This window comes from Nicotiana attenuata, chromosome 11 (genome assembly GCF_001879085.1).
Source record: "Nicotiana attenuata strain UT chromosome 11, NIATTr2, whole genome shotgun sequence".
Classification (NCBI taxonomy): Eukaryota; Viridiplantae; Streptophyta; class Magnoliopsida; order Solanales; family Solanaceae; genus Nicotiana; species Nicotiana attenuata.
This window is the reverse complement of record NC_031999.1, coordinates 57325719-57340990: the sequence shown is the minus strand read 5'-3', so window position 1 is coordinate 57340990 and position 15272 is coordinate 57325719. Positions and strand designations below refer to the sequence as shown.

At 35.1% G+C, this 15272-nt stretch overlaps 1 protein-coding gene across 4 annotated transcripts in view; it reads right to left on the bottom strand.

The window, feature by feature from the left end:
* Positions 1 to 13388, bottom strand: part of LOC109234605 (transcription initiation factor TFIID subunit 1) — a 31613-nt gene extending 18225 nt beyond the window's left edge. For 2 of the 4 annotated variants that reach the window (XM_019400656.1, XM_019400659.1), the window contains exons 1-9: positions 12380 to 12543; positions 12077 to 12137; positions 8737 to 8843; positions 7360 to 7422; positions 7130 to 7175; positions 5498 to 5758; positions 3794 to 3894; positions 2550 to 2718; positions 1371 to 2460 (exon numbers count right to left, since the gene is read on the bottom strand). In XM_019400656.1, the coding sequence (XP_019256201.1) occupies positions 1371 to 2460; positions 2550 to 2718; positions 3794 to 3894; positions 5498 to 5758; positions 7130 to 7175; positions 7360 to 7422; positions 8737 to 8843; positions 12077 to 12122 (1883 nt within the window). In that variant the 5' untranslated portion in view covers positions 12123 to 12137; positions 12380 to 12543. Of the gene's footprint in view, positions 1 to 1370; positions 2461 to 2549; positions 2719 to 3793; positions 3895 to 5497; positions 5759 to 7129; positions 7176 to 7359; positions 7423 to 8736; positions 8844 to 12076; positions 12138 to 12379; positions 12544 to 13233 lie in introns of those variants that run through there. The other 2 variants (XM_019400658.1, XM_019400657.1) reach the window with 2 other exon arrangements.

Below are 15272 nucleotides of genomic sequence, written 5' to 3'. Positions count from 1 at the left end.
GGGGTTACATCTGTGTATATTAAAAGAGACAATACATAAAATGCGAATTTGCAATTTGGTAATAAAACATTTTATTTACCCAAAATAAAGAGAGATAGTACATAGGTTGCTGAAAACCAAATTTACAAGTGAGCAAAATAAAGAAACTGTTCTGCGGTCCTAGCAAGATTCTAGAATTTCTAGGATTGATACAATATCTTCAGTGTAAACCTGCTTACACCAAAAACATGAAAGCAGAACACAATTTACTTTGATCTTCCTCACTGAGTTGCTGCTGTCTTCAACAGAGCTCTTTTAAGGAAATGGTTATAAAGATCACTTTAGATGACAATGCTAGCAAACAAGTATAACATTCGAGAAAGGAGATGGAGTCCAGAAATTATAAAAGTCTTGTAGATGTGGATTAGGGAAAAACACAAGGAAGGTATGGAGAAATTTATGGAGACATCAAGTTCACAATGGGAAGTAAAATACGATTAGAATCTGGAAGCATAGATGGTGTTGCAAAACACACTGAGTGATCCCTTCCTAACAAAGAACAATGTCATTTGCTTAAGAAGGAGACAATGAGGAGAAACTTCTTTCAGACTTGAGGTTGAGGAGATCTATAGGATTGAACAATGGAAGAGTTCCAAAACCTTATGGGGTTACTCTATAAGCATGATATCATGGAAATCTTCTTGGAAGTGAAAGAGAAAGCAAAGTGAATCTTCTTGGCCAATCGATCACCGGCTATTAAAGAGAGAGGAAGTAGAATATCCATATTGATCGGTAAGATACCAAGTGCTTCGAGTAAAATATGCATTTTTCGCTTGTCGGCAGCAAAGGAGGCTAATCTCACAGCAGAAAATTGAACAAAGAGAAGGTTACACAAGTCAGTTGCTGTTACATATGTAAATATTTGGGAAAGGGCAAGGGATACCCATTGTTGCATTGCCAATTCGCAAGGCAGTTATGGTGGACACTGAATTTGTTCAAATTACAGTGATCAATATCACCTATAGTTTAGATGTGATTTTCAGTTGCGTCATCAGACAAAGAAAAACGAGATATAGAGCACAGGATGTAGCTCCCTTGGCACCTATGGATAATTCAAATAGGAAAGAACAAGACAGCTTTGAAAGGGTGTGAACATACTTCCATACAGATGAGGTCATGTTTTTTATGTTTTTTTACCTAATAAACGCATCATGGTACAGATGATAAGGTGCTATTTGTAAACAACCATATTTTCAGATTCTCTATCTTTTGCATACAGGAATATTTCCCGCCACATCAAAGAAGTTATTAGTTTATCAAAAAGGAAAAAATTAAGAGTTAAATTAACCATTTACACAAGAGACTGTCAAGTGAAAGTACACAAGACTTACTTGCTTAGCTTAGCCTTCATTGTCTGCAGCTTAAGAGCTGGGATTGAGTGCAGAACTTTGAGACCATGAGCAGTGCGTTTCTTTGAATGTGATTTTAGTTGCTGGGTTGACTTCCTGTTCAGATAGAATTTGTCATTGGCAATATTAAAACGCCCGGATAAACCACCGAGTCCATATAACTCGGCAGAATCACCACTACTGGGCTTTATTAAACCGGTTGTGATCATTGCTCCAGCATGATGCAGAAGCTGTTGCCCATCCCTGTTATCCAAAACTTCGAAAAGCATTTGTTCGTCTTGAAGATCATATATGAGCTTTGGCTTCGGAAAGGGCTGATCTGGTTCCCAAATAATGTTGTCCACCCAAGATTCCTCCATTATATCTCTGTTTTGTAATGTAAGCTTGCTAAATCGCCTTAAGGCATCGCTGCTAAGGCTTTCATCAGTGGCTCCATCTTCTACAGTATCTGTGCTCTTTTGCCTATCTGCATTCAAGCGAGACTCTAATCTCAAAAGCTGAGGGTGATATCTTCCTTCTGATAATGAAATATCCAGGTGTCCTGAAGGTTGTTTTGAACCAAAAGGCTCCACAGAAACACTGCAAGAAAAAAAGGAGCTGTGACCTTTCTCATGGGGTTCCGTTTCTTTTTCTGACTGAAAACATTGAGACTCGGCCTCCACATCCGGTTGTTTATGAGTCAATGCTTCACAATCAGGTCCAGAAATCTCGCAACTTTCAGCAGTATTATCAGTCACTGGAGGAGAATTATCCCAAATAATTCTATCCTCCCAGTCTTGCTGATCAAGAGGATAGAACTCAGGACAGATAGGCGAGCTCCAATCAGCAGAAAGATCCATTGATAGATTTTCTATCATTGGTTTAGCACTACACCAAGAATCCTTTTTCTCAACTTTTGGCTTCAAGTCATCAATCCCTTGAACTGTTCCTGGTTCATTATCCAGGAACGTTAAAGCACTATCTTGATGTACATGGGCCCTCCTCAACCAAGGAAAGTCTTGATAAGACCCTCTCAGTAATGCAACTTCATCTTCTTCAACAATATCCAGTGTGTCCATGGCCTTGTATTTGTCTGTTGATACAAAAACGTGCTATAGAAAGGCTAATCTGTACTACTACTAAACAGAACTGAACAAAATATTTCTTATTAGCAAAAGGCACCTTTGGGAACAGAGCATCGTCGCTCCCTCTTATCTGCTTTCTTCCGAGGTTGATGGAGGGCAAAAATTTCAGAGAACTTTAGAATTGCTATCCCATCTTCTACACAAAGAACAGGCAGAGGCAGAGAGCTTTGACCATCAACTGGCTCTTCCATAGTAAGAGGTTCTTCCTGCCAACCAGCATAGAGAAGCAGCACGTTTAGAAAACAACAAATATTCTAAAGCAGACAACAAAATTAGGCAATTATAGTCCCAATAAGGGAAACTTATCTGCAATTGTTAGCTTATGCCAAGCTTTAGTAGTAGTACAGAATAGAGGAGAACAATATTTCAAATACTTCCAAGAACTCCATCTAAATAAACACAGATCCCCAGTGGAACAGATAGGCAGAACACTAAAATGATAGTGCTTTAATATTTGTCGAATTCCCAATAGAGTGATAAACTGTAAAGACAAGCAACATAAAAAGTAAAAGTATAAGGGGTCGTTTGGTATGAGGTATAAGTAGATATAGTGCTAGTATAAAAATTTAATACCACCTTAATACTTTGCTTGGTTAGCAAACCTGGTATAAGTTATCCGGGACTAAAATTAGTACCGGGATAACTTATACCTTGTAGGGGGTGGGGTAATTAGTGCCGGGATAACTTATACCTTCCTCTTAGAAATTATGCAAATGTCATTTTTAATACAACATACCAAACAGTGGATAAAAACAATACCAGGATAACTAATCCCAGCATAACTAATCCTAGCATAACTTATCCCAACATAACCCGTATTCAAACCAAACGACCCCTAATTGTTGTATATTACTAAGCGTGGTCCAACCGATGCAAGATCAGACAAAGTTGTTGAATGCAGTGGCAAAACAATATAGGATTTTAACTGACAAAAAAATCCGTATGTCCCAAGTACTTCAGCCACTATAAATGCAATAATTTAAGGCATTTATAAAACGCATTAAACTGCATCGTCAATCTTCAGTACCACAAGAAATTATTGTCAAGCAAAAATATAAACTATTCCAAAAGCTATTTCAGGAAAACCTCAAGAAGCCTTTGAAAAAATTGCTCGTAAATAGAAAGTGACGCAAGGATATCAATTGTTTGATGATCTATTTCACAAGAAGGAAAGGATGAGAAGCTAGAAAGAATGAGATGGCATGAACTCAATGCTACAAGTCGGAATCAAAAGAACATAAAAAATAAGTAGGTTTTCCATTTAATTAGTAACGGACTGACCTCTTGAAGATCTTCACTAGATTCGGGAGCATCCGGTGATAGAACTTCTTCTGGAAGCTTCTTCCCATGAAAAATCACTTCAGCATCATTGTTGTACTCCCCTACAAAAAGAACATGACAAATAGGTCTAAAGTGAAGATGCAAAGAGATTTTTTGGACATAATTGCTGGATTGGTCACTGAAAGTTAAGAAAACCACAATCCTACAAGAATTGTTTTGGTGATGTGAAATCTCGTTGAAAAAGTTTGACAGTATCTTGTCAGAAACTTGATGCCGGAACAATGGCTAAAATAACATGAAAAGAGGTGGGTGTAGACGTGACAGTCACTACCAAAAAGGAGCGGTGCAACCAAAATTGTTACCTAGAAGATGTGCAGTGCCACCAAAGCGGTCACAAAAAAAAAAAAAAAAAAAAAAAGCGACGCCAGTAAAACAGTCACCGAAAACGAGATGTGATACCACAAACCGAAAAAAGATGCATGCCAAAACATTCACCAAATAGCCGCAATGTCGGCAGGACTATAACCGGAAACTATTACCAGAAATAAAGAGATGCCGCTAGAATGACCATTGAAAGAGGAAAGAAAAATTATGTAAGCAAAAATAAGGGTCGAGCAAGAGATACAGGGCAACCTACCAGTAGTTGGACGCTACTTACACCTATACCAAAATCGTAACTGAGATAACATGCAAAAATTTAAAAAAAAAAAAAAAGATTAACATATATGCACAATAAACACAACATATTTAGCCAATGCGGAACAATATCTATCTTGAGAACTTAACTTTTCTGATATTCTACCTAACTCAGTGTTATCAAAGGCGAAAAGCGCAAAAAAGCTCTAAGGTCTGTTGGGGCTTTAAGCGCAAAGCAGGCTTTAATGAAAAAAGACGCAAATGGAGAAAAACTACAGATATGTATGTATAATCCAAGATTAATATCTATAAGCATAATTAAAATATACAGACAAAAAAATTGAAGAAAATTTACGATAAAGTGAATTATCAATTGTTTAGTGTTGCCTCTTCAGGATTACACTCATTGGCAAGGAAAGGCATGCCTTAGAGCCTTGATGACAACACTAAAGCGCCCGCTATGCGAGGCGAAGCGTTCAATTGTGCTTATGGACTTGTTCACAGCTGCTGCGACCAATTTCAGCTCGCCAAAAATTGCTAGGAGGAAAACAGAAATTAGGCACAGAAGGCTGCAAGCAAAACAAGAGTTTGACAAACCAACCACAATGACTCATCTCAAGGATCAACTTTTATCTGGTGTTTTAGGATCAAATCTAGCTTTCACTACAATGTTGGGTTTAATTTCTGCCACCCTCTTACAGAAGGAACTCTGGGTTATGTTTTGCTAGAATAACTCTGATTCGTCAGTTTGATATTCGGCTTCATTTGAGCTCCACATGTTTGTTGGTTTGTGAATGTTCCAAAAACCCATAACCATTTAACTACTGAGGCTATTTGGCCTACCTTCAATTTCAGTTAGGTGAACAGCAACTTCCCCTAATAAAACTGAGGTTCGTAACAAACTAACAGGAAGAACAGCTTTATAAATTGAGTTGTGGCAACCAGTGTTAAATATCAAAAGGTAGAGTTACACGCTAAAGATTGTAGACAGCCATCAGTACTTCAGGCTAACAATATAAACACTAAGAAAAATCTGTACCCAAAAAAAAACATTGCTTTTAAACTAACCTTTTTCAGGAGTAGATTGAACTTCAGCAGTGTTCTCTACCACCTCCTGTTCCTTCTCCTCTTCATTATCATCCTCATCATAGTTTTCATCATCAAAAACAGAAGCACGATTCTCCAAAGTAGCTAAAGATACTTCTGATGAAAAATAATCCCTCTTCGGCAATAATAGGTCCTCTTCGGTAAAAGTTTGTACCTCAGGTCCTTCATACTGCTCATCAATGTCCTCATAATCTACAGCATCTTCTGCCTTCTCATCATAATCTGCTTAGTTCAATAAAGCGGAGAGAAGAGAAGTAATGAGAAATGACTTCTGAAAGATATAATTTACCTTATCAAAAAAAGACAGAATAGGTCGAGTAAAATATAATGGTTTAAGAATCATAAGGAAAACCCAATGTAACCTCTAGGAAAAACCAAATCATGTGGTGTGAATTTATGTAGGAATATTCATTTAGAAACGGAATAAAGAACTATAAGACCACTGGAGTTTTAACACACCGAGCTCCGGATATGATAGCAACAAGAAACGCACAAACATAAGAATTTCTGGCACACAATAAATAAAGAGACTGTTTAACAAAAGAATGTCGGATGCAGTTTAGTTTCACAAAAGAGCTCCATTTGGTGGAACTATTTCAAAAATCAGAGTCTAACCTAAACATGAAGATCAACTTGGCAATTTTTTTTTTTTTTTTGACAAGGTAAATTGTATTAATCAAAAGGGAGAAAACTCCCGCATACAAGAAGTATACCAAAAAGTAGAGAATTTACATCAGAACATGATTCTCTACAAATGACGCCCAATCTTCTATACAAGTAGGGGCTATATGAGTGCACCAAAGAGCGATCGAAGATCAACTTGGCAATTATTTCCAGTATTTCTCAATCTACTGTAGTTAGGCCTTGAGCATTTTTACATCTTCCAATCTTGTGTAGCCTTATCACATACCTTGGAGATTGGATATGTAGATCCTCATGATATACTAGCTCTAATTAGGTTCTTTTTTTAATTTATTAATTTAATAAGTGGCTATTTCCAGATTGTGGCCTCATTAAGATTCAAATTACCTTACTTTAATAGTTAAATATTTTGACACTACATTTGTCTGCAAACTCAAAACAGTGTGAGAAGAGGGAGATCTTTTTTTTTGAAGAGGGAGATCTTTGATATGAAGCTATAGAAAGTTTAACAAGGCTTATGTCACAAATATGAGACATGTAAAGATCCTCCCAATGATTCAAGCACCTGAATCTTGACAGTTGGAAGCTGGGGAGGAACAAACCATAGCACGCATGTCATTGGGCTAACTATGCATATTGAGAATAAACATCTTACGAATAAGGGAACTACTAGAACTACTTCACTGAAGAACGATTGCGCTCCTAATGATTAGGAGAAATATGAATTATCACAATGCCAAACACATAAATTGTTTCTGTCTCTTTCTATAGTGTATTACAGGTTAAAAACCTATGCTTACAACGTCTAATTAAGTGTGCTTTCACTTCTGATAGGCGAACTTTAATAGGAAGAAGAGAAAAGGACAAAAGAATTGCCAATGAAAGTCTCAAAGAACTAAATACCGAAGAGATAAGAAACTGCATGAGATTGCATTGTTGGAAAACATGTACCTTGTTCAGCAGCATCTGCAGATGCTTGTGGCGACTTTGCTGACAACTGAGCCTCCAAGGGAAAAAGACATGGAGAAAATATTAACAACAAAACTACTCCGGTAGAAATTCGGTAACAAACAATCATATTTATAACACCTGATCCGAAATATAATTCCAAATAAATCATAGAGATAAATGGTTGGATTTACCCTTCCAAATTATACAGATAAAAGAGTTTTGATACATACATCTATTTCTGTCAGAGACGGACCAAGCTTGTCAGCTAAAGCAGCAAGATGCTCCTTCGCATCCTGAAAAACATAATTACCATTAGAATTTGACCACTTAATAAGCAAAGAAGACACCAGAAGAAGTCACACAACATGCGAGATCTGAAAGAAAAATTTGAGGCGTATTAAAATGAATGAACTACAATTCTATAAATTGGTGCTAAACCCAGCAAGCATCCTCCATGGCATGGATTGTTAAGATATTGGCTAAGGATAACATCTGGCTGTTGTGCAACTGTTCTTATTGAAAGATACACTGCAATTAATACGTAGAAGTGAGCCTAAGCGAGAACTATGCCCCCTATCAAGTTGGAAAAATGAAGACAAAGCAAGAGCACAGTAGGAAGGTTTTACATTGCATCATCTTGAAGCCTTAAGTTGTTAGAGGGAAACCAAGGAAAATCTCTTGAAGGGTTAATGAGCAAATCTAGTGGCTTTTGAAAAGAACATGAAAGCCAAATAGAATATCAGAAAACATTTTAATAATAAAGGTTATAGGTTACAAAGTTGAGCATGGAAAAAGAGAGATAGAAGAGACTGAACAAATATGGACAGGGAAAAAGCGCATCCCTGCGCCATAGATATTGTCTGGAGTGCCATATGGCACTTCCTCAACCTGTGATGTCTTCAGAGGCTCAAGACAAGAAGCAGGAGCATATGGAGAATTATACCCTGGGCATATTCTGAACTGTTTGGCTAAAGAGAGAGTTTTCGGTGTAGTGGGTTTTTTCCTGAAAAATGTGGACAGTGTAATAACTTGATTTGAAGGCCTAGATGATTAGGCAAAATTCTGCAGCTTCTCTTCTGTAAACTCCAGTACCGATAACCAAGTTGGCGATGCAATTGTGAATAAACCTAAGTATTTACCAAGATAAAAGAAAGAGATAGAGAGTGTGTTGGAAGGAGTTAATACTTCCTTTGCACAGGTTAAAGGGACTCTTTTGGTTTTCTTCCTCTCTTTTTTTTTGGCCAACTTCTCAAGCACATATGTCATTCTCAGCAATATTGATTATTGGATTTCTTTTATAAGGTAAAAAATATTTCATTATACAATTGATATACCAAAAAGTAGAGAACCTACAAAAACGAATGATTCTCCATATCGAATTTTCTATACATATTACTATATTATGGGTGCACGAAAAAGAAACACGGTCCTTCTGAATAGATATGAGTTGCTTGTGCTGAAATTTCAGCAAATAATTATCCTGTTAGGTTCAATTGGTACTTGGAGACACTTTAGTACCTCTAACATATTAATTTGGGATCTCACAACATACTAATTGTTTGAGAGTCAAATTAGATAGGGAGAAAAGAATAAAAGGAGCAAATTACCTCATCAAGGTAATCAACATCAAGATCACCAGAGTAGTCAACATTTCCGAACATAAATCCCAAAAGCCGGTTACCACCACCAGCTTCCTCATATTCGTCCTCATCATCTGCAAAAACCACACATAGTCGTCAGTTAAATCACACTCAGAACGTCAGCTTCCTCACAATGCAGAAACAGGTAGAAATAATGAGATGGATTTGGTGGATGTAAATTCAAAAAGAGCATAATTTGGTGTAAAGTAAGACAGCAGAAGACTAAGATACAAGCAAAAGACCGAATTTTTTTAACGTAGATAAGCTACACCAAAATATGTTCCTCTATAAAACCACCCAATCATCTATACATATACACATCATGGATGCACCAATGCACAAGATCGAAATTCTCCTCTCATTTTAATAATGAGACATATTGAGGCCATCTGTTGGTCTAATAAACTCGAGATATAAAGCACAAGACTCTGACAATCTCTTTTACTTTTTCCACAGTTAATATTTGTTTTTGATAATAAGGTAAATGATTTTACACTCCACATTTATTCTGGAAGGATAAGCAGTAACTTCTAAGCCACCAGTCACAGCTCTCTTTCTCCAACTTTTACGCACTAAAGCAAAACCAACCTTATTTCTGTCATTAAAATGATCAAAGTTTTACACTAAACCACCACAGACAGTTTCCTATTTGATATCTAGATATAGCATCAAATCGGAAACAGCCACTTAAGTTTTCTTACCCAGTGAAAAACATCAGATGAGCAAAGAAATTCAACCGGCCCATCTTTCCTCATTCTCTTTTGAATATATCATCAATTTTGGTACTTTGTGAAATCAGCCCCAGTCCATAATGCACTGAGTGACCAACCAACCTTCTTTTTTCTTTTTATGATAAGATTATATATTTACAAGGAATATTGCTGAGCAACTGACTAGGCGCTTCAAATGAAACACAATGCATCAATTAGATAGACTAAGAGCCCGTTTGGATTAGCTGATTTGAAGTAGCTGATAAGCATTAGGTGCTGAAAAGCACTTTTAAATGCTGAAATTGATTTAATAAATAAGCAGTTACATGTTTGGATACAAGTGCTGAAATTGATAATAAGCTACTGCAGTGTTTGAGAAAAAAGTGTTGATAAGCTCTTTTTCTGTTAAAATGACTTAAATAACCTTAGAACTGTTTACACTTATAAGGGCATAATTTCTTCAAAATTGTAGATTCCAGATCAATTCAAATACAAAATATACTATTTGTCATTTTATTCTAATTACAATTGTGCTTAGATAAGAAAACTTTTATGATAAATAAAATTTATTTTATGATAAGCATATAATCATAAGTTATAATAATTAATAAATTGACAAAATTTTCTAAATAAAAAATAAACCCAAATAAATATTTGAAGAGAAACAAACACTGTCTTCATCACCACAACACTTAGAAAGCAACGCAGCAAAAATTTGATATGTCCTCATTTATTACATACAGTTCAAAGATTAATACACAATCACATAGATACAAATATGCAAAGGAATAAAGAATATGCTTATCTTAAATAGTCAATGAGAATTGCAGACTTGAAGAGGCGGGGGAGGGGGGGTGTTGAAACAATACTTGAGGCAGTGAGTACCAATGTAAGAGTTTTGTTCTAAAAAAGAATATATTAAGGATAAAATAGTAAAAATCTTGGTCAAACTTAAAGTGCTTATAAGCTAAAACTTCATAAGCTGGGGGTGACCAGCTTATGGCTTTTAGCTATTTTTGACTTATAAGCACTTGGCTTATAAGCACTTTTAACTTTACCAAACGCGTAGATAAGCCGAAAAATGCCTATAAGCTAGTTTGACCAGCTTATAAGCTTAGTCAAACATCCTCTAACCAACCATTATCTCGATAACATTTCAAGCTGGTATTCTTCGAATTCGCGCCCTCTTCTCTCCCTCACCCACCCCACATGAAATTAGATATAGAGATGATGAAAGAAAAGGTCACATCCAGACAGGTTTCCAAGCTTTCCTTATCACTCAATTGAAGTGGACATGCAGAACAAGAAGTATATGGAACTCTCAAAAGCAAAGATAAGATGATGATGATGATGATGATGATGATGATAACCGTAATAATAACAACAACAACAACAATAGCATCTAAAGCTCTTTGTTGCAAATACAAGAATATTTTTCCTGTCAATTGCACAATAAAACAACAACAACAACAACTACCTAGTTCATAATTACTGGGAGACAATCAAGGAATAAACATTTGAACAAAGACCCCATATATTCTGCTTAAGGGTTGGAATGAGGCATCAATATTAAACTAAAGCATATAGTTACTCCTCCAACAAATTAAGTAACTGTTTCAAAGATGCACCATTTTGACATTGAGATGAGGTCAGTGAGATTATACAACCATCTGGTCCACGTAATAGTAAAATTCCAAGGAGACTGTTACAAAATCCCCAAGCTACAACGACAGCCTATCACTAAACGCCCATGCTACATAGCTTGACTTGAAAACTCATGAACAACCATTATACTAGAAAACCCACTTGTTTCAGATAACTCAATTACACACACAAGAGAATAGGATTTTTTATTACACTACCAACAGAAATATAAGTCTTCTAGATACACAGAAATTAAATGTTTTTCCAAAGCACCAAGGGTGTGGTCTATGGGAGACGAGAGTTTGAATCCGTGAAAGAACAAGGTGATCTCTTTCTATCAACCAAACATTGATGGGCGAATGCAAGTACTTAGAACAGTTGAGGTGCAAGTTCAATATTAAACAGCAGCTTAAAGCCATACAATGTGAAGGGCTTATCATTTCATGGGTCAAGCTATGTATTTAGGGAAGTATGTGCTTCAAACAATGGCGCGCAAAAGTTATACCTGCTAGAAGAGAAGTTTTTTGAATCTCAACTTCGACAGAACAGGATTGGTATCAACTTTATTGTATACAGGATGCTAAAACTAGTAATTTTAATGGCAACTTGATCACAATAGTACTAAATCTCTATACTTTTTGGCGTAATTTAGTTTTCCTAAATTTTTTTGATGATGCTGGTATTAATGCCAGTTTGCGCTCACCTCCACTAATTCTACTGGGTAACTGCTACATCCCACCAGCACCGTGTAACTATGAGCACCTCTGACTAAATTTCCTAATTTGTGAGCTTTACTTCAAAGAAGCTTGATCTCCACTTCAGGTTTCACTTCACACAAATTTTTTAATAAAGGATTTCTCTTCTTTAAAATTACGAGTTTTCTTCATCAAAAAAAACCAGCATACTAACAGTAAAAAACAAGGCCAAAGAAATAGTAACAAATTAAATGTTACCTTCATCACGCCCATCACGGGATGTGCCACCAGATTCGTAACCCATCTTAGGTCACCAACTCTGCAACCAAAAAAAAAAATTACGTCATTATTCTGAAATTAGCGATGAAATAACAATTACTCAATAAAATTCATAAGATTATAAATTAGAAAAGAAACTCCTTTACTCTATTCATCCTAAAACTTATTCAAACTGGTGCAATATATAGTACCAATCCATTGCAACAAAAGAAAAAGAACAAAGGGTGAAAAAGAACGCCAGGAAAAGGGAAAAGAATTAAAAAAAAAAAATAGTTTCTTTACCCTAATGAACGTTAGACTTTGAACGTTAGAGGAGAGACATCACAGAGCGTGAGAGTAGTGTTTTAATAATTTGTTGAGAGGGGTTGGCGGTTTCGATTTTGGGCGTATTTATACAACAGATTTTCTGGCTTTTCCTGTTTCGTCCGGGTTCGCTCTATTGCGTCAAAGTGTTTAATTTTTTTGTGTTTTATAAAATATTTCGCAGCATATAAGAAAATACATTATGTGTCAAAATTCAAAATATAAGTATATGAAAAGGGCCAATAGTTGGAAAATATTTTAGGAAATACATAAGCTCGATCATTACTCTCTATTTTTATTTAAATTTGAAGTAAATACCACCATAAAATTTGACGATTAATATAAAATATATATAAAGAGAGAGGGGATTATGTTCAAACAAATAAAAACATACATAAATATAAAAGTACAAGTAGAGTTATTTAAACGCTAAAGAAAGCAAAAGACCAAACTTATAATTTCTTAAAGGTAAGAATAGCCTAATACATACTTATACTTATTCGTATTTTTCATTCTGGTCCCTATAAACAAACAAGTTTCATCTAGATACTTATAGTTGTTTAAGATCGGTATTTTAAATCCCTCTCACACATTAATGTCCACGTTATTATTAATTTTTTGTAACACATCATTATTAAAAAAAATCACATTAGTTTGAAAATTTTAATTTTTCTTTCTTTTTTATTCCACCACCTTCCTCCTCTCTCACAATCAAAATGACCAAAAAAATAGTGCCGAAACTACAGAAAAATTAACAAATTCATTAAACCATCATTTAATAAGAGCAAGAGAAATTCCAATGGAGCTTTTAGTATTTATCGGAACTTCATTACTTGTGGAGCTGTAGAGACCAATGACTCCTCCATAATTACCATGAATCGGACAAATACTCCTTCCTTTAGAACTTCATATGAGAAGCCAATTAATTTGTTGACGGAGATTTGTGAAAGTGATGAGTTGTGGAAACCAATAAAGAAGAAGAAGGAAAAGGGAGAAAAAAGAAAACCAAATGGGGGTAGGTTGAGGGGAAGAACAAAAAGAGACGTCTCTTTTGTTTTTTTGTTTTTTTACTTATTTTATCTTTATCTTTTTTATTTTATTTTCCTTTTTATTTTAATGATTTTTTTCCTTCTTCTTCTTATTTTAATGATTTATTGTTCAAAATGTCTCCAGCTCAACCGTTTTGCTGCCACATGTGCTTGGTCAACGGTCGGAAGTGTATAAAATTCACATTATGATCGAGTTTAAGTGTTTGGTTGAAACTTTGTGGAGTAGAGAAACGGGATGCCAAAACAGAACAACTACAAGTATCTATCAGGCTTTCTGCGTTTCTTAAGACAAAACAAACAAACACCAACAACAACAACAACAATCTAGTATAGTGGGATCTGGAGAGGGTAGAGTATACGCATACCTTACCGTTACCCTGAGGGTACAGAGGCTTTTCCTGATAGACGCTTGGCACAATTCTTAAAAAAGAAAAAATAAGAATTGTTTCTTACTACTTGGGCACTTAAGCAGAGAACAATTATCATGTAAATACAATAATGTATCAATTCTAAAAGACATTAGTTATGAATTAATTAAAATGAAAGCTCACTCGTAAAAGAAATAACTTGCATTTTACTGATTGGAAGAAGTTTGCTATTTTCGAGTCGTTTAAGCCTAACAAAACCAACAATATTGGGATTCTCTTCGGATTGGGAATTCATATTCATCATAACACAACATTAAGCAATCAATTAACCTATATATATATAAACCTATATATATATATATATATACCTATATATATATATATATATATATGTATATTGTCTAGTAGAGAGAAAAATTTGACCAAACCGATCTATGTATACCCCTAAAACGAAAGCCGAAATAGTTCTTCAAAGAATTCAAGCTCATTAAGAACAACATGAACCCAAAAAAAATACTAATATTGAAGTAACTTTTAGTGTATCTCTGGTTGTTAAACTCCGATGTCGACAATCAAAATTGTAACAGAAAGAAAATCAGATAGTTATTCCAAAAAAAAAAAAGGAAAAGGAAATGAAAATGAAGCAAAAAAATAAAATAATAAACGAAACAACTTCTTGTATTTTTAATGGCTGGCAGACCCCTATATACGTTTTTCATTAACTGATTACGTAAGATCAATTACATGATCTAGGAATTAAAACTAAGATTATAAATCCTAAATTGTTTAGGATTAAGTATTTAATTAGTTTATGTATAGTTTTTGTACGTAAAGTATAAATTGGTTTTCTAGTTAAAGTGGGCTTAATACTATATTAATTATATAAAGGGAGAAATTCAAAAATAGCCAGATTTACAAGTGGTTGTTCAAAAATAGCGCAGTTTCAAAAGTAATCGAAATTTAGCCATGATCACGCCCAACTATGCCTTATAAAAAGGACAAAGCGGTCGCTGCAAATATAATCCGAGTATTTAGCCCAGAGTCGAATCCTCAGAGAATTAACCTACTAATTACTTTTGTTAGACTCACTAAATTCTTTCTAATCAACTTTCCAGATATTTAAATAACAATTGGTGATGTTTTAACTAACTATAACTGAATATAAGCAAGTAAACTAACAGCTAACTATGATTGAGTTGTAAACAAATAAGAGAAGGATCTAAGGCTATGATTTCCCCTATTGATGGAATCCCTTCCTGTTATGTTTCGCATAGATTTGCCTAATCGTCTCTATCGATCATGAGCACTCTTATTACCGTAATTCTCTCCCGATTAATCACAATAATTTACTAGACGCACTCTCCCGAGTTACGCTAGATGGTTTTTATTACAGCTCACTTTAGATTGCACCCAAGGCTTCGTTATCCCTAATCCCGCCTTTAAACCCTCAGTTAT